We start from the raw sequence: 25,612 nt of genomic DNA, 5'->3' as shown, positions 1-25,612 counted from the left end.
ATCGTCGAGTTAACTCAGTTGGTTAAGGCGTTTGGTTAACATGCAAGCGATCAGTGGTTCGACCCCCCAGATGGAAGCTTTGAAAATTTGAAACTTAAATATTTCAAAATGAAAAAGAAAAAGAAGAGTCTTCAATTTCAAAGTGCTCCTGAAAATATTCAAAAAAGAAGATAAGAAAAAGAGAGAAAAGATTAAATGTTTTTCACGGCTTTCATTTTAAAGCTGAAATTTTACTAATGTAAAAACCAACACAGAAAAGGCGCGAAAAAGAATTGCCGTCTGCTTAAAAATCGCTAGCGAAAAAGCTTCATGCGAGAATTGGAGAGTTCCGATTTTAGCGTATTATAATATAGATATAGAGGTTGAAGAAATGAGAAGACAAAAGTGAAAGTTCTAAAGAGCATTGAATTCAATTTATAGCTTGAATGCACAGTAATTGCATCGTCGAGTTAACTCAGTTGGTTAAGGCGTTTGGTTAACATGCAAGCGATCAGTGGTTCGACCCCCCAGATGGAAGCTTTGAAAATTTGAAACTTAAATATTTCAAAATGAAAAAGAAAAAGAAGAGTCTTCAATTTCAAAGTGCTCCTGAAAATATTCAAAAAAGAAGATAAGAAAAAAGAGAAAAAGATTAAATGTTTTTCACGGCTTTCATTTTAAAGCTGAAATTTTACTAATGTAAAAACCAACACAGAAAAGGCGCGAAAAAGAATTGCCGTCTGCTTAAAAATCGCTAGCGAAAAAGCTTCATGCGAGAATTGGAGAGTTCCGATTTTAGCGTATTATAATATAGATATAGAGGTTGAAGAAATGAGAAGACAAAAGTGAAAGTTCTAAAGAGCATTGAATTCAATTTATAGCTTGAATGCACAGTAATTGCATCGTCGAGTTAACTCAGTTGGTTAAGGCGTTTGGTTAACATGCAAGCGATCAGTGGTTCGACCCCCCAGATGGAAGCTTTGAAAATTTGAAACTTAAATATTTCAAAATGAAAAAGAAAAAAGAAGAGTCTTCAATTTCAAAGTGCTCCTGAAAATATTCAAAAAAGAAGATAAGAAAAAGAGAGAAAAGATTAAATGTTTTTCACGGCTTTCATTTTAAAGCTGAAATTTTACTAATGTAAAAACCAACACAGAAAAGGCGCGAAAAAGAATTGCCGTCTGCTTAAAAATCGCTAGCGAAAAAGCTTCATGCGAGAATTGGAGAGTTCCGATTTTAGCGTATTATAATATAGATATAGAGGTTGAAGAAATGAGAAGACAAAAGTGAAAGTTCTAAAGAGCATTGAATTCAATTTATAGCTTGAATGCACAGTAATTGCATCGTCGAGTTAACTCAGTTGGTTAAGGCGTTTGGTTAACATGCAAGCGATCAGTGGTTCGACCCCCCAGATGGAAGCTTTGAAAATTTGAAACTTAAATATTTCAAAATGAAAAAGAAAAAGAAGAGTCTTCAATTTCAAAGTGCTCCTGAAAATATTCAAAAAAGAAGATAAGAAAAAGAGAGAAAAGATTAAATGTTTTTCACGGCTTTCATTTTAAAGCTGAAATTTTACTAATGTAAAAACCAACACAGAAAAGGCGCGAAAAAGAATTGCCGTCTGCTTAAAAATCGCTAGCGAAAAAGCTTCATGCGAGAATTGGAGAGTTCCGATTTTAGCGTATTATAATATAGATATAGAGGTTGAAGAAATGAGAAGACAAAAGTGAAAGTTCTAAAGAGCATTGAATTCAATTTATAGCTTGAATGCACAGTAATTGCATCGTCGAGTTAACTCAGTTGGTTAAGGCGTTTGGTTAACATGCAAGCGATCAGTGGTTCGACCCCCCAGATGGAAGCTTTGAAAATTTGAAACTTAAATATTTCAAAATGAAAAAGAAAAAAGAAGAGTCTTCAATTTCAAAGTGCTCCTGAAAATATTCAAAAAAAAGAAGATAAGAAAAAGAGAGAAAAGACTAAATGTTTTTCACGGCTTTCATTTTAAAGCTGAATTTTACTAATGTAAAAAACCAAACAGAAAAAGCGCGAAAAAGAATTGCCGTCTGCTTAAAAATCGCTAGCGAAAAAGCTTCATGCGAGAATTGGAGAGTTCCGATTTTAGCGTATTATAATATAGATTATAGGAGGTTGAAGAAATGAGAAGACAAAAGTGAAAGTTCTAAAGAGCATTGAATTCAATTTATAGCTTGAATGCACAGTAATTGCATCGTCGAGTTAACTCAGTTGGTTAAGGCGTTTGGTTAACATGCAAGCGATCAGTGGTTCGACCCCCCAGATGGAAGCTTTGAAAATTTGAAACTTAAATATTTCAAAATGAAAAAGAAAAAGAAGAGTCTTCAATTCAAGTGCTCCTGAAAATGATCAAAAAAGAAGATAAGAAAAAGAGAGAAAAGATTAAATGTTTTTCACGGCTTTCATTTTAAAGCTGAAATTTACTAATGTAAAAACCAACACAGAAAAAGGCGCGAAAAAGAATTGCCGTCTGCTTAAAAATCGCTAGCGAAAAAGCTTCATGCGAGAATGGAGAGTTCCGATTTTAGCGTATTATAATATAGATATAGAGGTTGAAGAAATGAGAAGACAAAAGTGAAAGTTCTAAAGAGCATTGAATTCAATTTATAGCTTGAATGCACAGTAATTGCATCGTCGAGTTAACTCAGTGGTTAAGGCGTTTGGTTAACATGCAAGCGATCAGTGGTTCGACCCCCCAGATGGAAGCTTTGAAAATTTGAAACTTAAATATTTCAAAATGAAAAAGAAAAAGAAGAGTCTTCAATTTCAAGTGCTCCTGAAAATGATCAAAAAGAAGATAAGAAAAAGAGAGAAAAGATTAAATGTTTTTCACGGCTTTCATTTAAAGCTGAAATTTTACTAATGTAAAAACCAACACAGAAAAGGCGCGAAAAAGAATTGCCGTCTGCTTAAAAATCGCTAGCGAAAAAGCTTCATGCGAGAATTGGAGAGTTCCGATTTTAGCGTATTATAATATAGATATAGAGTTGAAGAAATGAGAAGACAAAAGTGAAAGTTCTAAAGAGCATTGAATTCAATTTATAGCTTGAATGCACAGTAATTGCATCGTCGAGTTAACTCAGTTGGTTAAGGCGTTTGGTTAACATGCAAGCGATCAGTGGTTCGACCCCCCAGATGGAAGCTTTGAAAATTTGAAACTTAAATATTTCAAAATGAAAAAGAAAAAGAAGAGTCTTCAATTTCAAAGTGCTCCTGAAAATGATCAAAAAAGAAGATAAGAAAAAGAGAGAAAAAGATTAAATGTTTTTCACGGCTTTCATTTTAAAGCTGAAATTTTACTAATGTAAAAACCAACACAGAAAAGGCGCGAAAAAGAATTGCCGTCTGCTTAAAAATCGCTAGCGAAAAAGCTTCATGCGAGAATTGGAGAGTTCCGATTTTAGCGTATTATAATATAGATATAGAGGTTGAAGAAATGAGAAGACAAAAGTGAAAGTTCTAAAGAGCATTGAATTCAATTTATAGCTTGAATGCACAGTAATTGCATCGTCGAGTTAACTCAGTTGGTTAAGGCGTTTGGTTAACATGCAAGCGATCAGTGGTTCGACCCCCCAGATGGAAGCTTTGAAATTTGAAACTTAAATATTTCAAAATGAAAAAGAAAAAGAAGAGTCTTCAATTTCAAAGTGCTCCTGAAAATGATCAAAAAAGAAGATAAGAAAAGAGAGAAAAGATTAAATGTTTTTCACGGCTTTCATTTTAAAGCTGAAATTTTACTAATGTAAAAACCAACACAGAAAAGGCGCGAAAAAGAATTGCCGTCTGCTTAAAAATCGCTAGCGAAAAAGCTTCATGCGAGAATTGGAGAGTTCCGATTTTAGCGTATTATAATATAGATATAGAGGTTGAAGAAATGAGAAGACAAAAGTGAAAGTTCTAAAGAGCATTGAATTCAATTTATAGCTTGAATGCACAGTAATTGCATCGTCGAGTTAACTCAGTTGGTTAAGGCGTTTGGTTAACATGCAAGCGATCAGTGGTTCGACCCCCCAGATGGAAGCTTTGAAAATTTGAAACTTAAATATTTCAAAATGAAAAAGAAAAAGAAGAGTCTTCAATTTCAAAGTGCTCCTGAAAATGATCAAAAAAGAAGATAAGAAAAAGAGAGAAAAGATTAAATGTTTTTCACGGCTTTCATTTTAAAGCTGAAATTTTACTAATGTAAAAACCAACACAGAAAAGGCGCGAAAAAGAATTGCCGTCTGCTTAAAAATCGCTAGCGAAAAAGCTTCATGCGAGAATTGGAGAGTTCCGATTTTAGCGTATTATAATATAGATATAGAGGTTGAAGAAATGAGAAGACAAAAGTGAAAGTTCTAAAGAGCATTGAATTCAATTTATAGCTTGAATGCACAGTAATTGCATCGTCGAGTTAACTCAGTTGGTTAAGGCGTTTGGTTAACATGCAAGCGATCAGTGGTTCGACCCCCCAGATGGAAGCTTTGAAAATTTGAAACTTAAATATTTCAAAATGAAAAAGAAAAAGAAGAGTCTTCAATTTCAAAGTGCTCCTGAAAATGATCAAAAAAGAAGATAAGAAAAAGAGAGAAAAGATTAAATGTTTTTCACGGCTTTCATTTTAAAGCTGAAATTTTACTAATGTAAAAACCAACACAGAAAAGGCGCGAAAAAGAATTGCCGTCTGCTTAAAAATCGCTAGCGAAAAAGCTTCATGCGAGAATTGGAGAGTTCCGATTTTAGCGTATTATAATATAGATATAGAGGTTGAAGAAATGAGAAGACAAAAGTGAAAGTTCTAAAGAGCATTGAATTCAATTTATAGCTTGAATGCACAGTAATTGCATCGTCGAGTTAACTCAGTTGGTTAAGGCGTTTGGTTAACATGCAAGCGATCAGTGGTTCGACCCCCCAGATGGAAGCTTTGAAAATTTGAAACTTAAATATTTCAAAATGAAAAAGAAAAAGAAGAGTCTTCAATTTCAAAGTGCTCCTGAAAATGATCAAAAAAGAAGATAAGAAAAGAGAGAAAAGATTAAATGTTTTTCACGGCTTTCATTTTAAAGCTGAAATTTTACTAATGTAAAAACCAACACAGAAAAGGCGCGAAAAAGAATTGCCGTCTGCTTAAAAATCGCTAGCGAAAAAGCTTCATGCGAGAATTGGAGAGTTCCGATTTTAGCGTATTATAATATAGATATAGAGGTTGAAGAAATGAGAAGACAAAAGTGAAAGTTCTAAAGAGCATTGAATTCAATTTATAGCTTGAATGCACAGTAATTGCATCGTCGAGTTAACTCAGTTGGTTAAGGCGTTTGGTTAACATGCAAGCGATCAGTGGTTCGACCCCCCAGATGGAAGCTTTGAAAATTTGAAACTTAAATATTTCAAAATGAAAAAGAAAAAGAAGAGTCTTCAATTTCAAAGTGCTCCTGAAAATGATCAAAAAAGAAGATAAGAAAAAGAGAGAAAAGATTAAATGTTTTTCACGGCTTTCATTTTAAAGCTGAAATTTTACTAATGTAAAAACCAACACAGAAAAGGCGCGAAAAAGAATTGCCGTCTGCTTAAAAATCGCTAGCGAAAAAGCTTCATGCGAGAATTGGAGAGTTCCGATTTTAGCGTATTATAATATAGATATAGAGGTTGAAGAAATGAGAAGACAAAAGTGAAAGTTCTAAAGAGCATTGAATTCAATTTATAGCTTGAATGCACAGTAATTGCATCGTCGAGTTAACTCAGTTGGTTAAGGCGTTTGGTTAACATGCAAGCGATCAGTGGTTCGACCCCCCAGATGGAAGCTTTGAAAATTTGAAACTTAAATATTTCAAAATGAAAAAGAAAAAGAAGAGTCTTCAATTTCAAAGTGCTCCTGAAAATGATCAAACAAGAAGATAAGAAAAGAGAGAAAAGATTAAATGTTTTTCACGGCTTTCATTTTAAAGCTGAAATTTTACTAATGTAAAAACCAACACAGAAAAGGCGCGAAAAAGAATTGCCGTCTGCTTAAAAATCGCTAGCGAAAAAGCTTCATGCGAGAATTGGAGAGTAATATTATATAGAGAATTATAATATAGATATAGAGGTTGAAGAAATGAGAAGACAAAAGTGAAAGTTCTAAAGAGCATTGAATTCAATTTATAGCTTGAATGCACAGTAATTGCATCGTCGAGTTAACTCAGTTGGTTAAGGCGTTTGGTTAACATGCAAGCGATCAGTGGTTCGACCCCCCAGATGGAAGCTTTGAAAATTTGAAACTTAAATATTTCAAAATGAAAAAGAAAAAGAAGAGTCTTCAATTTCAAAGTGCTCCTGAAAATGATCAAAAAAGAAGATAAGAAAAAGAGAGAAAAGATTAAATGTTTTTCACGGCTTTCATTTTAAAGCTGAAATTTTACTAATGTAAAAACCAACACAGAAAAGGCGCGAAAAAGAATTGCCGTCTGCTTAAAAATCGCTAGCGAAAAAGCTTCATGCGAGAATTGGAGAGTTCCGATTTTAGCGTATTATAATATAGATGTGAGTGTGTATTTAATGTAAAACAACATGTATACGAGAGTACAAAATTTATAAAAATTATCGTATAAAATTTTGACGAATCCAGTTAAGTGTATTAAAATTATTTCATGAATACCTTTGAGTTATAAAAATTGTGGAAAATTTAAAGGAAATTCGTGAGAAATTGAATTCCTTTACTCTCCTCGAATTTAAATCTCCGGCCTCTTAACCTTTTTTTATAAGAGCATCCAAAATTTCTGAAACCGTTTGATGTTCTTAACCTTTTAAGTTTTAAGCCTAAAAATGTTCGTAATGTTGTTCTTTTTTCACCATTTTGTGACTATTTTTGTCCATTTTCCTAAAAAAATAGTGTTTCAGAGTCCGTAAAGCCTTAGAATGTTTTTAAATTGTTCTTAATATTTTGGTCACTGAAGCCTTATGTTCTTATCTTGTTCTTATAAGAAAACGTGCATTCAAGATATTTTAATTATATAATCATATTTCAAATTAGATCTGATTCTTTGTGCTCAATTTTATTTGGTCGATATTTCGTTTGGCACTCATCCACGATTCGGGGTTGCGCCGACAATAAGCGAAAACTCCACCGACAAGGACAGCAATAACGACAAGTGCTACAACACAACCGATAATGATATTTCGTGTTCGATAGTTTGATCGGGCGACGAAAACACCACCTGAAAAAATTAAAAACATTTGAGTACAGGGAAAGTGATTACTGGATGACTAAATAATTAATACAGTTCAGTCCTTCTAATTTGATCTTCAAGGGTAATTAATGATGAACTGAATTACTGAAAGAGTCGATTTATAGAGCTTCGAATTAGAGAGTGTTGACTCTTATTTAAATGCAAGATGAAGACCGTTTAAAGGTACATGATGTCATTCTCTTGTGAGCTTACATAATTATAAACTGACGTCAGAATTGTCTTCATTTATGAAAAGCGTACCTTTTTTCTTCAAACTTCAATATTTAAGAAATATCTTAGCTATAAAACCTCAAATCTTACACTTAGGCTTCAAATCTAATATGGTATAAGTGTTGATGGTTTTGCGTTAAGGATTGGGGTGTGATTTTTTTATCACCCTGTAGAAGCTACTACCCAGACGGCACACAACGGTAAGGGCTCTGAGCATAGAGAATTTTTCATAACTGCCGTGTTTAAAATGTGTTTTCTGACTGATGTAACCAACAAAACTATGGCATGTTATACATTTTCTATCAGACAAACTATTCCTGAATCTGAAAATTCAAAAATTGCATTGAAAGAAATTGATGAAGAAGAAAATGAAGACTTTTGCGAGGAAGAGTATTTCAACTTTGAAGAGCTTAGTTTCGGCGAAGAAAAAACATTTTGAAAACATTTTTCGCAGTAGATGGTGTATCTATTACCAAACAATAAAAAAATTTGCAGAAAATTTTTGTAAATGCTTCTTTGTCTCGAAATCTTCAAAATAGTGGTTTTTCATCAATTTTTCATCTGGATTTTGCTTAAAAAACAGTCATAACTTTTGACACATCTTTTTAGAAAAATTTTCCGCAAAATTTAAAATAGTTCAATTCTTTGCGGACAGTGTAAAGAAATTACCCATTAAAACTAAGCACTTTTTGTAAAAAAGTGTGATGCGACATATTATTAACATCTTTTTAAAGTTCATAACGTCATTTTTGCAATTGAATTTTTAATTACTCTTAAGGGATTCGATTAAAAAGCAATTTATAAATGCAATTCTTTGTTAAAAGTGTTAAGGAACCTGAAATATAACTTTTATGCTCAAATACCAAAATCAATTTTTGGATTATGGTCAGAGCCACAGATATGTAAGCCCGAAGGGCTAGATAGGCAACTTTAAGCTTTCTCCAGCAAAAAAAAGTGAAGCGAAAATTTGACTTTTTAAATTTCGTCCCGATGGATAGGATCTAGCATTTTAATTGTTTTCGGAGCGCGGGATTAAAAAAAAGTAGGCGGCAAACGTTATTTCACATCTCTCAAACCGGTGAAATTGCATATTTTAGTCACGTGACTCTGGTAGGAAATCCTTCCAAAGATGAGCTTCACTTTTTGACAAAGGCCGCAAATCTAGCCCTTCGGGCTTTACAGATATCTGTGGTCAGAGCCCTTAAAACGACATCCATGTGACATTCATAACGTACAAATAACGTTAATTATACGTTAAAACAACATTGTGTGCCAGCTGGGTAGCTTATCCTACCTTTTTCGGATTGGAATTTGACAACTCCATCGTCATACTCGACATCTTCGATTTTCTGCCAATGTTCAGTATCTGTAGAACGGTAAATCTCTGTTCCTGAAGACTTCACTTTCATTTGAATTGTGGCTTTCTTGCCTGTGGTGACGAAAAGAAGTTATTGAAATTATAAAGTGTGCGAGAAACTATAATCTGTACCAGTGTGTATTTCATGTTTATCGTTTCGTAGTACACTTTGACGAAAATATAAGTAATTGAAATATAGAATGTACAATGTAAAATTGTCTGAGTGGTCTAGGGCCTCAGCACGACAATCAGCGTGACTGAAGCGATTTGGAATAACCCGCAGTTTTGACCCGCAAAATGGAGGACGGTAAAAGTGTTGATTTAATGTTGTCTTCAGTCAGTCAGGATGTAGAAAAGTTAGAATCTTGCCGTCTCCGACCCAGAAAAACACACATACATAAACTCGGGCTTACTTATAGGTATATAATGAATCAACGGATCCTGCACTAATGTACTTCCCAGTTTTCTCAAAGGTAACGAATCGAGTGGGAATTGAATTGGGAGAGCAATCGCCCGGCAAGCGAGAGATGGTGGGGTCAATTCCCACTCGACTCGTTACCTTTGAGAAAACTGGGAAGTACATTAGTGCAGGACGCTTTGAAAACATGCTAAATTATATATCTGTCTAAAGTTCTTAGATGACTTGGTATATCAACACATTATATAACATTTTAATATGTATAAACTATTGCGTCAGATCAAGTGATACAACGTTCCTGCTAAACATTTAATCCCAAAGTAAGAAAACTACTTGCTGTAAAAAAGAAACTTGTTTAATCTCGTAAATCAGAGCCGCTGGTACCACTTATTGATTATATGCACTGATAAAATGAAAGAATCAAAGAATCTCAGTTCGCCTTTTATAAGCGTTAACTGAATTTCTAAAGGACTGCAACCGTAGTACAAAGAGTATTCTGCAAAGATGTGCTTGTTTGTGTGTTCAATCCTCGGCCTAGTCATACCAAGTACTTCTTACTTAGGTACAAAAATGCTACTTGATGCTTAGATGAACAACCATGGAAGAGGACCATTAGAGTCGCCTCTGACTGTGGTCACGAACTTACTAAGGGACTGGGTTTGAGTTTGAAACTCAACTTATGAGGAGTAGCTGAATCATAAAATTAAGAGGTTGGGTTCGAGATTGAAAATCAACTCACCATCAGCAAATTCACGGAATGGTTTGACGCACATGTATTTTGATTCAGTGGAGTCGCCAGCACCTATTTCATAATCCTGTTTATGACATTGCGCAATCTCGATCTTTGTTCGTTCGGTCAACATTCCTTTTGGAATGGTGATTCGCTCCCTGCAGATGGATAAAAAATGTTTAGTTATTTTTGCTAAGAACAGAAAGTTTCGCGTTACCATATCAAAAACTCGTGAAATTTCGCAGTTTTTGTTTTTAGGTTTCACCCTTAAACCCGTAACCCTTAAACAGCAAGAAGTTTAAATTTAATGTTTGGAAATCCTCTTTCTGGCAATTAAATCCCTGGCTAGAAATGGTTAGTTATTTTTATTTTCCATCTTTTACTTCAAGGACAGAATACTTGCTACATACACATCGAAAACTTTGAAAAATTGTTGTGGTAAAACTTTTGTTATTAGCTTTCATCCTTAACCCCATCTCAGCTGACACACAACGTTGTTTCAACGTTCATATAACGTTATATGGACGTTATGAATATTAGAAAAACGTTGAAACGACGTTGTTTGCCAGCTGGGTAACCCCATACTAAACAACGAGAAGTTTCATGTAATGTTTGAAAACTCTTATTCTAGCAGTAGTCGTAAAGCTTGACTTCTTATTAGAAGGATGTTGGTTCATGGTACACGCAAAACTGACCATTGTTACACTAATTGTTCAAAGTAATGGTTCGGGTCAAATTAGAACAAACTTTGAAGTGTATTAGAGGCCTGTCAAAAGTAGAAAAGCTCAAAATTGAGTTGTTGGTTTGAAGTACACGCAAAACTGACCGTAGCCTCGTTAGACTAATTGTCCCAATTAATGGTTCGAGCCAGATTAGAACAAACTTTGAAGTGAACTGCTAGGCCTCTCAAAAGTAGAAAAGCTCAAATTTGTGAAACTTTTCTCATGAAAAATAACTTACATATCATTTAATGTGACTTCTCCTCCCATAAAACCGACATCTTTTTCAACCTTTGGTGTTGAGTTGACCACGATACGACCTTTCTGGGAACGGTTGGAAAAATTGTTGTTTCTTGTACACATGTAATGGAACGTTCCTGTACCGTTCGATGTGATCTTACGTGGTCCGAGATCGAAGTATGTACCTGCGTCATCCAGTTCTGATAATTCTCCTTTGAATTGTCCTGAAACATAGAGGTTTTAAGGAATTTGAAATATTCTACCTTGATTGTGCCCTAGTTTAAGAAAATTTGAAGTAGTTTTGAATTGTCCTATAGCTTAAAAAGACTATAAGGAGATCGAATTTTAAGGATTCTGAATTGGAACGGGGACAAGAATGAGCTTCTCACTAGTATCCACTTGTTATTTATCTTGGCTTACAAGCACTCGCTACCGACTACGAGCAGGGATGTCAAAATACCTGCAGTATATCAAAGGGCTTACAGAAACCCAGAAACTTTTGCTTGCTTCTTTATTACATTATATATTTTTCTGTGTCGATTGGTATACAACCGGAAGGTATTTGATGTAAAACTGAGGCCATGGGAGCCTCTGAAACAAAAAATATTATGCGTAGGTCCAAACAGAAATATTTGAGCTATCAAGGTGCTACCAAATCATTCTGTACATATTCTTTCTACCAGTTTTTATTAAAGAAGTTTATCGTAGGTAAAAGTAACGCCACACGGAGTCGGTTTATTGGTATTTACCTGGTGAAACCAAAGCAAGATTCAATCGGTCTTGTCGTGGTAATCCAAGGAAATTTGCAGCATTCAAATGCTCTGGATAATTGTTTCCCCAATGACCAAATTTCTCACCAATTGGAACTGCCATTCCTGAAAAGAAAAAATACCGTAGCTATTATAACATACATCGTATCCCGAAAGTAAAAGTCTTTTTGGCAAACTTTTTGAGACTCCGTTCTTTTCTATCTTATGATGATCAAAAATTTTCAAAAAATTGTGGTCATTTAAATCGGGTGCCCTCCGGTAAAACACTTAAAATGTCGAATTCAGTAAAAAATTGACAGTTTATCATCAGTCTAAATCCTTCAGGGCAAAATATTTAGCTTGCGGTTCTGATAAAATACTTGACATTTCTTCAGGTTCAAGCTTTATTTTAAAATAATTTTATAAGAATATGAGGCTCAACCTTTGAACAAGTTTCAAACAACAGAGATGGCAAAGAAACCAAAATTTATTCATCCCTTTCAAGTGAAGAAAATAGGTATATCTAAAACAGGTCTTTTTTTTCTGAGACACAGACCTGGAGTTCCTTCGGGGTAGTTTTGTTCCCTGGTTACGGCGATATTGCTTCGATCAGTTCCACGGAGACCTTGGCCATCATTGTTTTCTGGGTTCGTATTTGAGCCAGTCCATCTGAAAGAAAGGACAATGATTTATTTTCGTCACAGTCTAAGTCAAGATATAATATTACAAAGATTTGTGAGGTTATTGTTATAGGTTCTTTGAGTATGCAGGTTATTCGTAAAAGCTTTATCGACATTACAATTTACTAAGTTATTTGAGATCGCAGAGTCATATAAGTCAGAATTGGGATCTCAGGAACCACCTCTTTTGAAAGTGATTACGCGATTTTGTATTTTTTATTCGTTTTTCTCGTGGAAGATGCAAATACAACATGAAAAAACTCTTTCCCCGCTGGTGGATGTAGAAAACATTTAGAGAGTAAGATAGGACCAAATTCGCAACAACAACAAAAATAAAGAACGATAAATTTCACTATCCTTACCCTCGACCATAATATACCCACGACACTACCCAAATATTTTGAGTCCTCTTTATGGCCTTTATTGCGGTGAAAAACGACTAATGGTTTATATGTTGAAAATCTACGCATGCGTTTTAAAAGTAGAACTATAGATTACTTACTGGATGTGAATGTAATCATCTACGTTCATCTCCAAACGATTTGGAACGAAGTCATATTCAACAGCTGGGTAGACTTGCACAATATTTCCTCTCTTTCCACGGACGTTCAAATTATGGATTTTAGCATTGGCGGGAATGCTTTCTGGTTTCTGACGGATTTGGAAAGAATGCGATCTAGAATACAAATGACATGCAATTAAACTCCTGTTTCACGATAGACTATTGTTTAATTTTGACGTTGGTATTTTATCTGATATTGAAGGGACCAAATGCTTTCATGCGATTTAAAGTAAGGTTTAGGTAATAGAGGTTTTGGACGACAGAGTTGATTGTACTTTAGGATACAACTATTAAATATTCTTGTCTGCTAAGTAGATATATTTTTATGTTTCAAACTACTGTATGGCCACAGAGTCAGCTAATTAATGGTTGTGTACACACATTTATGTATAATTAAAAATGGAGGGCTACAATTTGGACGAAATGAAAATAGCATAATTTAGTTTTGAAAAAAAAAAAGAAACATTTTGGTACCATTTTCAGAGAGTGACTTAGTTTTTGAAACCCTTACAAAGAAGTTTCCTGTAGGGAGATTTCTGAGGACTTAGGATACCCTGACACTCGCACAAACCTTGGTATTACGTACCTATCTTCAAAGGTTCGTCCATACTGGGCAGTATTGATTGCCAATTGAAGTTGTAATTTTGCACCAATGTTGACATTACCAACAGTTGCTTTTAGAGGTTGAACAGTTGGATTTCCTTCGAATACATATCCTCGTTGTTTGGCTTCTGCTTCAGAGAGTCCAACCAAAGAAGCAATGTCCAATTGAGTTGGATTGTTATTGTTGTTAGCATCTGCAGAAAGTAACAATTTCGACAAATTATTTAAATTTCGAATATTCCTGGGAAGCAGATTGGAATCGATGGGTAAATTACTCGAAATAAATACGTCCACCTTCCTAAAAAATCACACGAAAATACATCACAAAATCACAAGAAATTCACGAAAAATCACTAAAAAATCACAAAGAAAAAACAAAAAGCAAAAAACCTCGTACACCTTTCTTCGAGTAATTTACCCTTCGATTGGAATGCTTCGAATCTATTTTACTGTGTTATATCGGAAATAGTTGTGTGCGTTGTTTACGGCTTACCGTCAGTAGGCTCATCTTTCGAAGTTTAGATTATGGCAAAAAACTAGACAACAAACCTCAGACCTAGAGTTTTCTATGAATTTTGTAAGTTGGCAAGATGCCCCGTGACAAGGTGGACTGATTGAAACCCTAAAGTCGCAATATAATTTGCAACGGAGACAAAAAAAGACTGTAACTTTTGATAGAATTCGAAATAGATAGTGGTTTTGTGCTCGTTACAAAGATAATCCGGAGTGGAATAATTTTTTCTAAATACTTTGTATACTTGGTCTCCTCTGTAGATTACATTGCGACAGAATTTACCATCCCAGCTAGCATACAACGTTGTTTCAACGTTTATCTAACGTAATATGGACGTTTTGAACGTTAGATAAACATTAAAACAACGTAGTGTGTCAGCTGGGATAAAACACTTACTCATTGAGGAATCAGTTTCTGCTGGGAATTCACCAGTCGAGATGTTATATCTCAATCTCAAAGCACAATTATCATTGATGTCGTTCGGGATTGTCCAATTGAAAGTGTTAGGGAAACCACCTGGCCCATTTCCGTTGTGGTTATCACGTGACTTGGGTGTTTCAAGACATTCGGGAGCACCGCCACCGAGTGGAGGCGCTTCCACCCATTCAGCTTTTGAACCAGCGAACACAATTTTCTGGAACAAATGAAAATCAAAAGGTAAAGTCAATCTCGTATGCATAAAATACTATTTTTTATAATACTATCTTTTTCAAAAATAATACTATCATTTTCTCGTACGCAAATCTCGTTCGTTACTTGACCTCAGGCAATATTTCTCAGTACAGCCCTCGCAAACCGGTCATTATTGTATTAAAGTAAACATAAACACAAGGCCAAGTGAATCTATCAAAATAAGATTTTTACTAATTTTGTCATGCCTATTTTGATATGTGATAGCAATTTTCTGTCTTTTCGAGAAAGGTCATTTCTGTTAATATTTACCACCAGGAAGTCTGTCCACAAGCCTTAAATCTACGGTTAATTTCTGTTGCATGTCATTGTTCTGATTTGAGATTTTTCAAACAGACTGCTGCGATGGAGTGTTAGCGAGAGAGGGGACACGACGAGAGAAGTGTTGCTATTTATAAATCATACTTCATCACAGAGGTTTCTGTACGAGAATTATATTATAAGACAGACATTGCGCACAGATTGTACTACAAAACGAAAAACGTCGCAGAGTAACCACAGGGGGGTGTGAGATTCTGCCATGACCCCTTAAAAGCTTAATTACACTTAAGAAAATTCAGCAGAGTTTAAACCAGCTGACATGCGACGTTGTTCCAACGTTCACCTAACGTTGTATGTAGTTTTGCTTTAGCTAATCAACAATCTTAATTACACATTCCTTATTCACCAAAAGTTATTAAAACAGTTCACAATCCAGCACAGGAGAGCTGACCTTTAGAAAGAAATTATCTAGATCTACTCGGAGACCAGTCATTTAGAAGGAGACATACACGTTGTTGTTTATAAGAACAGCCAAAAAGCCTTCAGATATTTATTTTCACTATTTTTTGAGAAATTCTTTGTTCATTTTCCTTAGAAATCAGGTGTTTTAGAGTCTGCAAAGCCTTCATAACTTGTTCTTAACTTTTTGGCCATCGAAGCCCTATGTTCTTATATAGTTTGTTCTTATAGAAAGACATACCTCGCAATCTTCTTCGTCTAAAGGTAGATTGTTTCTGACAGCGTTGGCTTGGCGAGCTCTCAAATATCCTGGTGGTGGTTTACAGTAGAATCGACTTTTCACATTCTCACTTTCAGTTTTAAGGTAATCACATCGGCTAATGTTGTTTGTCATGATAGCAATATCCTGAAATAAAAAGTTTGCATTTTTCATTGAGACAATGCATTTTTGACCATTTTAAGGCAAAATGGGATTTTCCAACTTTTACACCCTTACAGTGTGCACTTTGGGAATCTTTCAATAAGGACTTTTAAGGGTATGTCGTTTACCATGAGTGTCCAAATTTAGAGTTCATTAGTTTGCCATCTTGTTTTCAGTTCTCAACAGCTCGATTAGAATGTTTTGAAATTGAAACGTTCGAAAATGTAAGGTAGATTGGAAAACAGCATGGCGAACTAGACGACTTCAAAATTGGACACACTTCCACGGAAAATCTTTAAACAGGTAGCCTATCTAGTTTGTAAAAGAACATCTGTTCTTTTGACCGCAAAACTTACTTTCCATGGGGATGGGGACCAGTAGGGGTAATAATCTCTTTCTTCCGGACATTCATATCCTCTTCTTGTTCCTTGTGGATTTTGTCGAGTGTTGATGGCTGTGTTTCGGTTATTCATGTTCTAAACCAAAAGCAAGAATCATATATCATATATTAGTGTAAAAAGTCTGCAACCGCAGTCGAGCGCGACCCGAAGGCTCCCTCCCAAAGGTAGGGGAAGCCACTCCTTTACCTGGATTTCTCCACTTACCCTTGATCCGTCTCTTTAGTTGCTGAGCATCAAGCAGAGATTTATCAAGTACCATTTTGGAAATCTATGGTATGACCCGGCTGGGGATCCATCCCACAACCTTGCGCACCGTAATAATAGAGAACAAGGGAAACAACATATTTTCAGCATATATCGGTGTGTAGTCTATGTACCCTTGTAGTAACCCTAACTCCTCGTCACTGCTCAAATATTATATAAAACTTTTTTCACAGAATTTTGGATAAAAAAGTTGATTTTACCTAAGTAGTTTTCTTAAAATCACAACTCATGAATTTTAGAAACTTTCCTAAAAACTTCGGCTGAAAAAATGACAATACCTTTAAGGGGCTCCCTGATCAAATATTAGAAACTTTTCTTAGGAGCTTCGGATGAGGGGCTCCTCTTCCCATCACTACTCATGAATGTTAGAATCTTTTTCGAATTTCGGATGAAAGAATGACAGTACCTGGTCAGCGGTAAACAATCCTGTGTTTCGTTCACGGTATTTACACCCAAGATAATAATCAAGGTCCTCGTGCATGCCATATCTGAAGAGAAAAAAAATCAATTATTATACGCCAGATGGCCAAATTCCTGAAACTCAGCGTACTTGATAAAATTTTATTGGCCAAAAAATCCTATACAAATCATTTTGAGACAAGTATTGGCATTTAAAAATAGTCCAAATTTGTTTTGTGTACTTGATTACTTAAGAATTAGGTCATCTGGCGTATTTAACGCTAGATCTAGGAGTACTGCGAGTAACGCCGGCCCCTTTTACGCCGGCCCTTATTCCGCCACAGCCTAATTTTGGGCTTGCGGCAATTAGGGCCGTAAATAATGCCAAAACTTGTAAAAATCGCTATTCAGGCCTCAAAACATTGAAAAGCATTGATTTTCGTGAAGTTTTGGATATAGAGTAAAATAATGGATAGTTTTCATCCTTTTTTCATGCCTAAAATCCTTTAAATTGATAAAAAATAACGCCAATAAGGGCCGGTGTAAAAAGGGCCGATAATGTATTAAGACAAATCCCGATTCCATTCAACCTGCACTCAGCGAAAACAATTTCAGAGAAAACGAAACTGCGATGCTCATGGTACCGTAGGTTGGTCTAATGTCGACATCCCTATTCTAGATTCGACACCCTTCTTTAGAGATTTAATAAGAAGGTCAGCATCGTTAATTAATTTAACTAATTTTCTTTGCTCAGCAATCAGAGAGGAAAAACATATTTTCTCTATGAGTGATTCCGACATTCCTGTTAAATCTCCAAAGAAGGGTGTCGGGTGTTTTAAAAATTGTCTGCGGTTACTTACTCTAAGTCGGTGTTGCAGTTATACCCTTCGCAATTTTGATCTTTCTCCGGAATGGTTCTGAAAGTACAAAGGACCCTTGTTTGATAATCGAAAGGGGCGACGGGTAAAAAATAAAGGAATACGGTCAAAAATGTTGCAACGAGTATGAGAAAACCGTAATTTCGGCCTTTCAATACCGAAATAATGGTAATTTTTCTGTCGAATACCGGAATGTTGGTCAATACCGAATTCTCGGAGGCCCCTCCAGTAATCGAGCAAATGCTGTAATCGTCTGAATCACGGCTCTAGCATCAAGCTTAGATTCATTTTCGACAAAAGTTGAAAGTTTAAGATCGATCTGACACAGACTTTTCTCATCAATGCGAAGAGCATCTATCAAACTTTTTAAACAAAAAAAGTTATCGCTGCGAATTTTTCGTAGGTCTCCCACCTCAACAGAAGTTAGACAAAAGGTCAATATAAAATCAATGTCCACAAAAGTGACTTACTTTGTGACCGTTCCATCTCTCAACGTTTCAGAACACATGTATTGGATGATCAATTCACAATGTGAGTTTGCTTCTCCACACGAGTGCTGATTGGTCCATTCGATGTTCATGATGGATCCTGGGTAATAATATAAACTTCCAACATTGTAACCTCCACGATTATTGTTTTGAGAATCGAACATTCTAGAAAAGAAGAAGAAAATTCAGTAATGATATTCATCTGGTACCCAGAGCTGCTTGCACCACTTCTTGATTTTACTGATGGATGTTGGTAAAATATAGCTCTGGGAAATAATGCCGCTACTTTTGATCTTACGTGGGCGCTATGAATATCATTAAAATCGAACTAAGGGACTGGGTTTGACAGCAAAGGTGATAATCTATTAAATCCCTCTGACCGGCAATAGGTTTTGCAATCCGACAAAGTGTCTAGGAATACCTTACAGTGCAGTGAAGATTTGCACTTTTTTGACTCTGTCTATTTTAGTGTTTCAGTAAAACGTATTGGTTTTTGAACTGGATTTACAGAAATTTCTATCTTTATACAGTGCGATTCTTGGTCTTTGAGGCAGGGGTTGTAAAGATTTTGATATTTTTCATCGGATTAACTTTGATTAGAATGAATAAATTCACGTTCTTACCTGTTTGCATTAGCTCTTTCTCTGCCACGTTCATCAAGGCGATTATTACTTCCACGCGGGTTGTGCAAGTAAACATCAGCTCTGACCTGCAGAACCATGCACACCAGTGCGACCAATGTTAGCCTCATTTTTTAGTAGTGTGTTCTTGAGGACTTTTATAATTCGATCTTATGCTGAAAAACAACAAAGAATTTATGCTCTGAATTGAAATAACCTAGAAACAAGAAGTCTGCGTAGCATGGCGGCTCAGCGACATAGCTCGAATTTTGATCGCAATTCTACAAGGCACCCTTTCTTCCAAAATGATCTTGAATTGACAAAACGTTGCTTCTTCAAAAATGGACATACAGTACCGCGGACAGCGACATGCTGTGAAAGGCCCGATTCTGAGCCAACAGAGTAAGTAAGCCAAACAGTATGTAAGACTAAGGTGCACTTTATCACTCACGTTCATCTAGTCATGTTCCACCCTCCTTGATTTATGGACTAGTTACAGAATGTCTTTCACAGTTGCCACTCAACGTTGTTTCAACGTTCATCTAACGTTATATGGATGTTGTGAACGTTAGATAAACGTTGAAACAACGTTGTGTGCCAGCTGGGTTGCTTTATGGACTAGTTACTAATTGTCTTTCACAGTTGGCACACAACGTTGTTTCAACGCACACTTAGTGTAATATAGATGTTAGATCAACGTTGAAAAAACGTTGTGTGCCAGCTGGGAAGGAAAATCTCATTCCATTCTACATTCTGCTTAATGGTCTAGTTACAAGTTGTCTATCACACTTAACCACAAGTTAATTTCAATCTTTGAAGCCACAAAACTTTCTACAAGATTGTGATAATTACAAACTCAACTCATCGAAGAACTTCAGTCGAATGACTCAGTTCGGAATTGACGCTCTGAGCCTTTATATTTTAGGTATTTTCATAAAGCCTGAACCCACAGCTATTTTGTTCTCCTCAAAAGGGGGCGTGAACCTACAAAACTACACCTCAATATGTGGCCCAAAAGAAGTAAAGAAAACAATGGAATGAAAAGAAAGAGATCAAATATCTCCAAACTTGCAAGGGATAAATAAGTTCAAATAACTTAGTTGCACCCCATTGATTCGCTTTCAGAATAAAACATAATCCATCTCATTTACACACGATTCTGTATCCCTCCCAGGTTCCTTTTCCTGTGCTTGATCTTTTTTATAAGAACAAACTATATAAGAACAAGGCTTCGATGGCCAAAATATTAGGAACAAGTTTAGAACATTTTAAGGCTTTGCTGAGTCTAAAACATCCAATTTCTTAGGAAAATGGACAAAAATAACTCACAAAATGATCAAAATAAGAGCATGTTAAGAACATTTTAAGACTTAACACTCAAAAAGTTAAGAACATCCAAAGGCTTCAAAAATTGTGTATGTTTTAATAAAAGAAAAACGTGTAGTTGACCATTTACAAAGAATACTACTGGATTATGATACTTCCTACACGGGAGGCGGAGTCCATTTTTTTGAGAAATAAAATAGCATTATGTTGTATACCTTGGTGGATTATCTATGGATTAAAAAACGACCACTATTTTCATATTTTGTGTCTTTAGACTTTAAAATCATCCGGTATTTTGTTTATAATGCCATAAGATGTTGATATAAAATTTGTCAATAAATTTTCATGATAATCCTATCTATAGATTTTGAGTTGGTCTAAAATATCCAATTTTTATAATACGCCCATATCATTTTTATCCAGCAGTGTGGTAATGCAAAATGTGCAAGAAGCAAAACTAATTGAGATTGACATTGAGTCCAATGGAGAAAATATTGTCTTTAGCAATTCATAATGACTGACATTTAAAAAAAATAATTTAACTGAAATTTGAAAAGAACATTCACTGGGTGGGCGGAATAAGAGATTTCCAATCCTGAAAATATCTTGAAAATATGACATTTCCATATACTTTTCTAAATATGTAAATATGACTTTCTATATTTCCAAAGTTGTGGAAAAACTATATTTTATGATATTTCCAAATCTGAAATATCATACTTTCAGAATATTTCCAACTTTTGGAAATGTGATATTTCCAAAAATTTCCTTTATACCCATTACAAGCTACATTACACTTTCAAGAAACAATGATATTTTGAGAATCTCTATTCTGAAATATACTAATCATTAAAAATATGAGAATCTTTCTTTCATATTGGTATTTAGGACCATTTAGTTTCATCTCTAACTTGTTGAGACAGAGGTGTATCAATGACAAGTCAAAACATATCTAGAGGTTACCAAAGGTAAAACCCAACTGGCACACAACATCCATGGTTGGACCATACCGTACAAACAAATTCATGGACGTTTTGTATCAGACAAGAGGCCTTCCATCTATTCGTTTCTGTCTGATTACCGGACAATTAATACAAATGACGCTCTCTAATTCGACATTCTACGATCCAATACACTCCATTATTTGATAATATTGAAAGTCACCGTCAATAAGAAACTCTAATAAACGACACTCCACTATTCAATAGGCTCTCTTTTTCCCCTTGAAGATCGAATTAGTGAGCGCCAACTGTATAATCGTATGAATCACATTGATAAATGTATTATCTGATATTTTCTACCTTGTCAAATATATCTCTCGTTTAATATACCTTTTTCTCGTTTCAAGGACTTTTTCAAAAAAACACCTTGTTTGGTCAAAGAAATAAAGTGTACTTCTATATCTTTGCTAAATCGAATGAACTCTTTTACAAGAAGCATTCTCATTGGCTAATCCATAAAAACTGCAATATTTCAACCAATCATATTTCAAAACACACAGAAAAACAAACAACAACAAGAGTCAACTTTAACGGGGGGGGGTTTCACTTTTACGGTACGACGGTATTGGGCCTTTTTTTCGCCGGTAAATCGGTATTACCAGAAAAAAACGACGGGATTACGGTATTTCATTTTCTACCGGTATCGGTATTTAGGTAATTCGGCTTCTTTTATCGACGGTACTACGGTATTTGACCCAAATTTTTGTCGGTATGACGGTATTTAAGACCCCTGAAAACCCCCCCTTTAACATCATGCCACAGTCACATCTCCATTTTCCTTTCTCTCTTTCCATCATATCTCGTGTTTCAAGTTCCAACATATTTGCTATACCAAAGGTCTATCATTAGATCATATTAAAGTTGTCAAGAAAGCATTTTTGCGTAATAAGCAAAACCCTATAAAGTCGTAAGCTATATCTCAATTTTCTATAAGCACAAGGATCTATTTTCATGTAATTCTGAGGGCTCCATAAATGGTTTTGTGGGTCTTTTTCTTTATAGAAGGGATTCTACCAAACGAAAATTGGTTTGCCTATTTCAAAACATTTCAATTACCAAACTTTTCAAACTGACTTAGTAAACCTTACAAGCTTTGTCCAAAAATCTTTTCTTACAAAAAAATAAATGACAAACTCATCCTCCTTATGAAAAGCTCGTGTAAATAAAGAGCATGAGATTTTTCAATGATATCATATTATTCGTAATTTCGTAATTGCTCTTGCTTGCTTTATGTGTTTTGTCATGTGATAGGTTGGTGATCAAACAGTCTAACAGTCATACAATATGGTTTCAACACATTCAACCCTTGCCACGGCTTTCTTTGCACCGATTAAGTGGACAAGAATAGTCCCTAGTGATGAAAATACCAACACCTCTCCCATTGAATTTTTTGAGCTGGGAACAGTGGGGTTTCTATCACCATTATCATTTCTATAGACATTTTTCATACCCACTGAAGGCTGAGAGAAATAGTTCCGCCGGGGTGTGAGAAAGGGGTGTATTTAAAATGCTGGTCGATTCATGTTCATGTGATGTTTCTTTGCAAAAGAATGTCTTATTTCTCTCAGTGTGCGTGTACTTAAAAAAACATCAAAATTTTCAGAATCCAGAATGCTAGATCATTTTCGGAAAAAGAAATGAAAAACTGTAAAACATAGTGAAGAGAGAAATTCAATAATTCAATACAACCTTTTTGGCCGTAGTCGCGCGGTCAGGCGCGTCCCAATATAATTTTATCCCACTAAACTCGATACAAACCTTTTATGACATATTTTTCTATTGTCTATAGGTGTAAAAAAAGGACTGGGACGGTTTTAGTGGGATAAAGCAGACAAAAAAATGCCCGCGCGGCAATTGGCGGCTACGGTCGAAAAGGTGTATACAATGGACGGTTGGAATTTAAGAACATACACGGACTACCTCAATTACACTTTCTTATAAAATTATTATCAAAATCATCTTATAAGAACATCCAAAAATATTCTTAACATGTTCTTATTTTCACCATTTTGTGAGCATTTTTGGCCATTTTTCTAAGAAATCGAGTATTTTAGAGCCAGCAAAGCCTTAAAATGTTCTTAACTTGTTCTTGATATTTTGGCCATGGAAGCTTATGTTTTTTTATATAATTTGTTCTTATAAAAAAAACATTAAACCAAAAGATAAAGTCATGATAGAAAGAAATTACGTCATTAATTATGAATTGCATAAAGTCGTATATGGTTATAAAAATTTGTAAATTTGATCTGCTCCTCGAAAGGTTTCACAAACCAACGGACAAAGGTACAGGAGCTAGTGTACTTTGTATTCATACCATGTTACAGATTTATATCTAGATCTAAATAAAATTGAGTGCGGGATCGATGAATTCAAAATTGAAACAGTTTCCACGCGGAGAAAACTGTAGCCATGGTAACAAGCAACATATTGAATCCGTTTTGGATTGCGTTTGAAGTGCAATGGTCGGTCTGACAGCATGAAATCTGAAGATAAAAAAGAAGAAAATGTATGATTACGATGATCTTCAAATAACATAGGTATCTCCACCTAAAAATTGAATTTTCATATTCTACAATGTAAGAATAATGACCCAACATCCACACTCAGGTCCATTACCTTATTTCATTTTTAATGGTGCTGTTAGCGCTCATGATTTTGACGTCCACCGGTAAAATAGGGATGAGCTGGAGTCTTTATAAGATACTTCACTAATCGGTCATTTGAAATAGTAGAGATGACGCGTTCTTTAGAAAAAGCAATAAAATCCTTTGTCTCAAGATTCAACGACCAACCGAACCATCGAAAACCTTGTGAAAACTCCAGCTTGACCCGTAAAATAAGAAAGTGTTGCGAGGGAGGCTGGGTACGAAATTACCAACCAACACAACGCGATATCATTTTTGAACAAAAATCGTTAACCCCCTGGACATCCGATATCATCAACAGGGGGGCACGGACTATTTCTGGAAAAGCCCATTACCAACATGACCATAAATTTAAAAATACATCGGTGTTGATAAAGACTTTTCTCTGTTATTGGTATGGTATGCCCATCAGTAAAGGCAAAACATCGTAGGGTAAGATACTACGACCCCTAGTTAGTATGAATAATTACAAGTATTAGGCTACACATATGGGAACAATATTAAAGGGATGCAGGCAACCTAATTCGTGTGTCCATCTTAATTAGTTCTATGGTGTTTGGCTCTTTGTTTTACTTTTTGACTTTGATGATTGGTGTAGCACACTAAAAAAGGCAATGTTAAAAACCCTTGAGTGCATGCTTAGCAATCTTGTACCTAGAGCCGCTTTCACACATTTTGAGTTTATTGATTGACGTTGGTACAATCATAGAAAAAGCGAACAAAAGGACTGGGTTCGAGTTGCTCTGGCTGTTTAATTACCTCGCAATTTTGTGTATCACTTCCACAATAAGCTTCTTTCGTACAGCGATCAATCAAGGTACATTCTTTTTGATATACTTTCTCCAAGTTGCGAATCATCTTGACGCTAGCACAAGTTTTGTTGACTAAACTTCCACAATCATGGTTGACTTGATTCTCCGTGCAGTGTGACCAGGACGTTGCACTGTTGCATTTCGGACAGATTAGGGATGATACTGAAAATTGTAAAAATAGATATAGTCCTATCTATCTAAGAAGAGGGTGAGCTAAAAACTTACTCACCCCGATATCTACAAAAAAGCCTTTTTCTCAGTTACACTGTGATCTCCAACCAATCGAAGTATCGGTTTCGTTTTCAGTTCGAAATTACAGTTAGAAAAATAAACACGGGGACACGTAATTTGTTTAACCCTTTTCTAAAGAGACTTTCCAGAGCGTGGAAATTGAGCCCTTCGGTATACGAACTTACCGAATGGAATGAAAACAGTACCAACAACTAAAACTTTGATAAAAAGATTCATTTTTGAAATGATGAAGGGTCACAGCTTTAAAAAAAAATTAAGTCTCAGCTTGAAAAAGGAAATATCGTATTTTACGATAATATTTCAATAAGTAAAATTGTATGATAAAATTTCTCAATATCACAATTATACTGAATATTAAAATATTAAAGAATGATACTCAATGGGAAAGAGCGTTGGTTCGGTTTCAATAAGTGAATATTGTAACCATAGAAACACTATAGTAACAAATCATGAATTTAATTCAGGATGATATGAGGGAAAATCATTTTTGATGAGTCAGCAAAAATTTCAATGATCACGAGCAAGGATGACATGCGAACTTTTCCATTGCTAGTCGTAAGTAAGGTAGGTATTTACGTATCTTTGGTCAAAGATACTTGTCAATAGGTAACTGTCAAATCCGAATTTGAAATTGAGGAATTTTTTTCCGTCCGGTTTATATGAGATAATCTTCCAATATCTTATTACAAAGCCTAT

General features: G+C 35.2%; 2 protein-coding genes across 3 annotated transcripts in view; both read right to left on the bottom strand.

Moving 5' to 3' along the window:
- Nucleotides 1-19,055, bottom strand: part of LOC136813268 (protein DD3-3-like) — a 61,485-nt gene extending 42,430 nt beyond the window's left edge. Inside the window, exons 1-15 of one of the 2 annotated variants that reach the window (XM_067069779.1) lie at nt 18,884-19,055; nt 18,243-18,425; nt 17,755-17,811; nt 16,902-16,983; nt 16,187-16,306; nt 15,651-15,815; nt 14,396-14,633; nt 13,469-13,679; nt 12,823-12,996; nt 12,197-12,309; nt 11,641-11,766; nt 10,893-11,115; nt 9,942-10,090; nt 8,722-8,856; nt 6,981-7,184 (exon numbers count right to left, since the gene is read on the bottom strand). In XM_067069779.1, the coding sequence (XP_066925880.1) occupies nt 6,997-7,184; nt 8,722-8,856; nt 9,942-10,090; nt 10,893-11,115; nt 11,641-11,766; nt 12,197-12,309; nt 12,823-12,996; nt 13,469-13,679; nt 14,396-14,633; nt 15,651-15,815; nt 16,187-16,306; nt 16,902-16,983; nt 17,755-17,811; nt 18,243-18,425; nt 18,884-19,011 (2,292 nt within the window). In that variant the 5' untranslated portion in view covers nt 19,012-19,055 and the 3' untranslated portion in view covers nt 6,981-6,996. Of the gene's footprint in view, nt 1-6,495; nt 7,185-8,721; nt 8,857-9,941; nt 10,091-10,892; nt 11,116-11,640; nt 11,767-12,196; nt 12,310-12,822; nt 12,997-13,468; nt 13,680-14,395; nt 14,634-15,650; nt 15,816-16,186; nt 16,307-16,901; nt 16,984-17,754; nt 17,812-18,242; nt 18,426-18,883 lie in introns of those variants that run through there. The other variant, XM_067069778.1, reaches the window with a different exon arrangement.
- Nucleotides 19,056-22,725: 3,670 nt separating this feature from the next.
- On the bottom strand, nt 22,726-25,207 carry LOC136813227 (uncharacterized). The gene is made up of 3 exons (XM_067069743.1): nt 25,081-25,207; nt 24,612-24,826; nt 22,726-23,690 (listed from the first exon to the last, which is right to left on the bottom strand). Exons 1-3 carry the CDS (start codon nt 25,130-25,132, stop codon nt 23,577-23,579), a joined length of 381 nt encoding a protein of 126 aa, XP_066925844.1. The 5' UTR covers nt 25,133-25,207; the 3' UTR covers nt 22,726-23,576.
- Nucleotides 25,208-25,612: the final 405 nt, after the last annotated feature.

This window comes from Clytia hemisphaerica, unplaced genomic scaffold (genome assembly GCF_902728285.1).
Source record: "Clytia hemisphaerica strain Z4C2 unplaced genomic scaffold, Clytia hemisphaerica genome assembly, whole genome shotgun sequence".
Taxonomy (NCBI): Eukaryota; Metazoa; Cnidaria; class Hydrozoa; order Leptothecata; family Clytiidae; genus Clytia; species Clytia hemisphaerica.
The sequence above is the reverse complement of the archived record's forward strand: the minus strand, read 5'-3'. Positions and strand labels throughout refer to the sequence as shown.

Coding starts and splice junctions, on each gene's coding strand:
- LOC136813227 (XM_067069743.1), bottom strand. CDS start 25,132: ATGAATCTTTTTATCAAAGTTTTAGTTGTTGGTACTGTTTTCATTCCA. Junction 24,827..25,080: donor TACTGTTTTCATTCCATTCG/GTAAGTTCGTAT, acceptor TACAATTTTCAG/TATCATCCCTAATCTGTCCG. Junction 23,691..24,611: donor GTGATACACAAAATTGCGAG/GTAATTAAACAG, acceptor TTTTATCTTCAG/ATTTCATGCTGTCAGACCGA.